The sequence below is a fragment of the Vombatus ursinus genome, unplaced genomic scaffold (genome assembly GCF_900497805.2).
Source record: "Vombatus ursinus unplaced genomic scaffold, bare-nosed wombat genome assembly UNPS02014814.1, whole genome shotgun sequence".
Taxonomy (NCBI): Eukaryota; Metazoa; Chordata; class Mammalia; order Diprotodontia; family Vombatidae; genus Vombatus; species Vombatus ursinus.
The window spans coordinates 10,592,735-10,596,421 of NW_020954592.1; the positions used below are offsets into that span (position 1 = coordinate 10,592,735).

At 41.1% G+C, this 3,687-nt stretch overlaps 1 protein-coding gene across 2 annotated transcripts in view; it reads left to right on the top strand.

Annotated features, from left to right (window-relative positions):
* BMX (BMX non-receptor tyrosine kinase) overlaps positions 1-3,687 on the top strand; it is a 77,483-nt gene that overhangs the window by 25,091 nt on the left and 48,705 nt on the right. For both annotated transcript variants that reach the window (XM_027835364.1, XM_027835365.1), the window contains exons 5-6: positions 1,353-1,472; positions 3,331-3,395. In XM_027835364.1, the coding sequence (XP_027691165.1) occupies positions 1,353-1,472; positions 3,331-3,395 (185 nt within the window). The remainder of the gene's footprint in view (positions 1-1,352; positions 1,473-3,330; positions 3,396-3,687) is intronic.

The window sequence follows — 3,687 nt, forward strand, 5'->3', positions numbered from 1 at the left end:
AAGGTAGTATGATCAAGGGCAAGGGGTTTACTTCTTTCCTGGACGGTGCTCTGGTCTATGAGTACTCTTCTCTGTCTTGGAACTATGAGGAGGATTTCTTCTCCTCAGCCACTATAAGCTCCACCACGCCAGTGCTCCTCCTCACCCCAGGACCGCCACCCAGAACTGTGAGTCAGATCCAAGCACAGGCAAAGCAAGAGAATCCTGCACCAGCAGAGAAATCCCTGCAATCCCCCTCTGATCAGCCAGTTGATTCCAACCTCGGTTTGTGGGCCAGAAGCTCAGGAGGCAGCTGCTGCCTTGGGCCCTGGGCTGCGCTCAGGACTTTTGACTGAGACCTAGCTCCTTCTCTCACCACAGTCACAGACTTTTCCCACTGACCTTCCAAGTTGTCTTTGGCATTCATGGATTGAGAAGTCTGGAAACCGCCACAGCTGCCTGCGATTCAGTCCTCTGAGGCCTGCTCCAGGGTCTCTGCGGCCTTTGCGCCCACGCCAAACTGCGCTTCTCTCCCAGCCTGGCATGATATACCTTTCCGATCAACCATCCAGGCTATCTTGGGCTGGAAATTTGTTTCGCTTTGTCTTTTTGTGGGTTCTGCTGCTTTAGAATTTGTTTAGAGTCATTTTTTTATAGGTATGTGGAGGGGTTTGGGGGAGAGTTCGAGCAAGTCACTGCTTTACTCCTAGAAATCTTTCTTTTTTTGTCTTTGCATCCCCAAGGCCTAGCACAGTGTCTGACACTGAGTAGAGGCTAATTAAATGCTTGTTGATAGATTGCTGTAATTTGCAAATCACAAAATAAAGAAGCATTTATTGTAGGTGCCACAGGGAGTTGAATTTTCAGATATTTAAAATAGGTACATTTGCGAAGAGCACCAGGAAAAGCTGAGAGGCCATCTAGAGAGCTATCTTCAGAGTCAGAAAGACCAAGGTTTAGTCCCACCTCTGATGCATACTGACCATATCACCCTGGGCAGACTCACTTTAGTCTCTATTTTTCTCACTTTCCTCATCTGTAAAATGGGAATAATAATAGTACCTAGCTGGCAGGATTGTCGTGAGGATCAAATGAGATAATATTTGTAAAACACCACAATGCCTGACACACAGTAAGCACTAGATGAATATTATTATTATTATTATTATTATTACTATTATTACATGGCTATGTAGTATTGTATACTGGTATAAGGATATAACTTAGGTTTACAACATGCATCTGCTGAGGCCACCTGATGTTGCACTAGTGGGGTGTGATTGTCACTGTTCTGTAATAATAACACTTGTTGGATGTGTTCGTCCTTCCCAGCTGAGCTTATCTTAAGTCTGACTTTCCTGTCTGCCCTTCAGAGATAAGAGGAAACGCCCACCTGCTCATCAAGTACCACAGCGGATTCTTCACAGATGGCAGGTTCCTTTGTTGCCAGCAGAGTTGTAAGGAGGCTCCTGGATGCACCCTGTGGGAGGAATGTAAGGGAGATCCCTTCACGCAATTTGATTAGAAAGAAATGTCATCCTTAGTTAATGCCGATCTGGTGCCAAAACAGAGAGAGACAGAGAGAGACAGAGACAGAGACAGAGACAAAGAGAGAAAGAGACAGAGAGAAAGAGACAGAGAGAGGGGGGAGAGAAAGAGAGAGAGACAGACAGAGAGACAGAGACAGAGAGACAGAGAGAAACAGAGACAGAGAGACAGAGACAAAGAGAGAAAGAGAGAGACGGAGACAAAGACAGAAAGAAACAGCAACAACAACATTGATCAAACGGTTTGGATATGTTCATCATATAGTGAAGACATACAAGATTTGGAGTCAAAAAGCCCCACGTTCTGTATCCGACACACCCTAGAAATGACCCTGGGCAAATCATTTAACCTTTCTCAGCCTCAGTTTCCCTTCTATAGAATGGAGATTGGGGGAAAGTGCACAGTGGCAAGGTCAATGAATTTATAGTCAGTTTAGCTCAAACACCGACACCTTGGGACAAGTCATTGTCCTCTTTGGGTCATTGTCTTCATTTGTAAAATCAGGGGTTTATGCTAGATGATTTCTAGGATTCCTTTCAAAAAGGAATACATCCAGGAATACATCCTTTAGATGTATGGTCAATCAAATAGTTAATGAGCATTTATTAAGCACTTGTTATGTTCCAGTCACTGTGCTAAGCACTGGAGATACAAAAAAAGGGAAATTCCCTGCCCAGGGACTATAGAGGAGACACATAAATAGGTCTACTAACATAACTATTATAAGTACTTATATTTATGTTTATAAATATTTATAGATACTAATAATTACATGAATAAGTTAAAATATATTTACCTAAATACAAGGTGCGTATACAGAGTAGATGGAAAATGACTTTAGAAGGAAAGGCAGAAGTACCTGGGGAGGGAGACTGGGACAGGCCTCCTGCAGAAGACAGACATCTGGGTGGGAGTGGGAAGAGATTTAAGGCAGGGGGAGTAAAAAAATCTTCCAATAGTCCAGGTGAAAAATAACGAAGTTCTGAACTATATTGGTGGCTTATGAGTATAGAAAACATAATGTATGCAAGAGATGTGGAAAAAGAAACAACATGGTTTGGTAACTGGTTGAACACAGGAACTTAAGATCTTTTGGGAGGCAATCAAGTTAAGTGACTTGTCCAGGATCATATATCTAGTAAGTGTCTGGGGCCATATTTGAATTCATGTCTCCCTGACTCCAGACCCAGTGCTTTATCCACTGAAACACAGAATTGCTTCTAAGCTGGGGAATGGGCAATGGGAAGCAGGCTTGATAACAACCAACAGCAATATGTAATGCAAAAATAACGTAACTGATATCTCAAAAAGCCTCTTCTGTTGTGGTGGCAATTTGAATAACTCACAAATAAGTGTAAGAGAGATGCAAAAATCATGCCTGGTAATCCATGTAACTGTTCTTCATTCCCAAAGCAGTCTGTATACCTTTAGGATTAAAATTTGTCTATTACCCGAAGTACAGCAGGCCTAGATTAGACCCCCTACGCTGTGTTCTGAGTTCTGTGAATGTCGCAGAAGTTGGATATAAACAAGGATAGTGAAGTTTTGTTTTTCCTTAGGAAAAGATTTTTTTGAATGTGCAAAACTTCTATCATTGCCCAGATCAACATGACAATAAATAAAATAGACAGTAGCTCAATGTCATGGCCCCTGTCCTTTTTAGGCATTCTAGTATATAACTATGGAGATTCTTTCAATATTGGGTCCAATGTCTCCAGGTTTGGAGAGGATTATTTGACAAGTTTATTCTTTTGCTTTGTGATGTCTATTGATCTTAGAGTTCTTTGCCATTTCACCTTTTAGATCCAAATCTGCAGGTGGCAAGCATCCCTGTGAAACCAATACTCCCCATCACCCCTAATAGACTGGTAAGTCACAATCACTTTAAAAATTTTTTTAAAATATATAATATTTTGTTTTCCCCCAATTACATGTTAAAACAACTTTTTAACATTTATTTTTTTTTAGGTTTTGAGTTTCAAATTTCTCTCTCTCCCTTTTCCCCCTCCCTGCTCCTTGAGATAGTAAGCAATCTAATATTGGTTATACATGTGCAATCATGTAAAACATTTCCATAGTAGTCATTTTGTACAGGAAGGCTGAAAGAAAGGAAGAAAGAAAGAAAGAAAGAAAGAAAGAAAGAAAGAAAGAAAGAAAGAA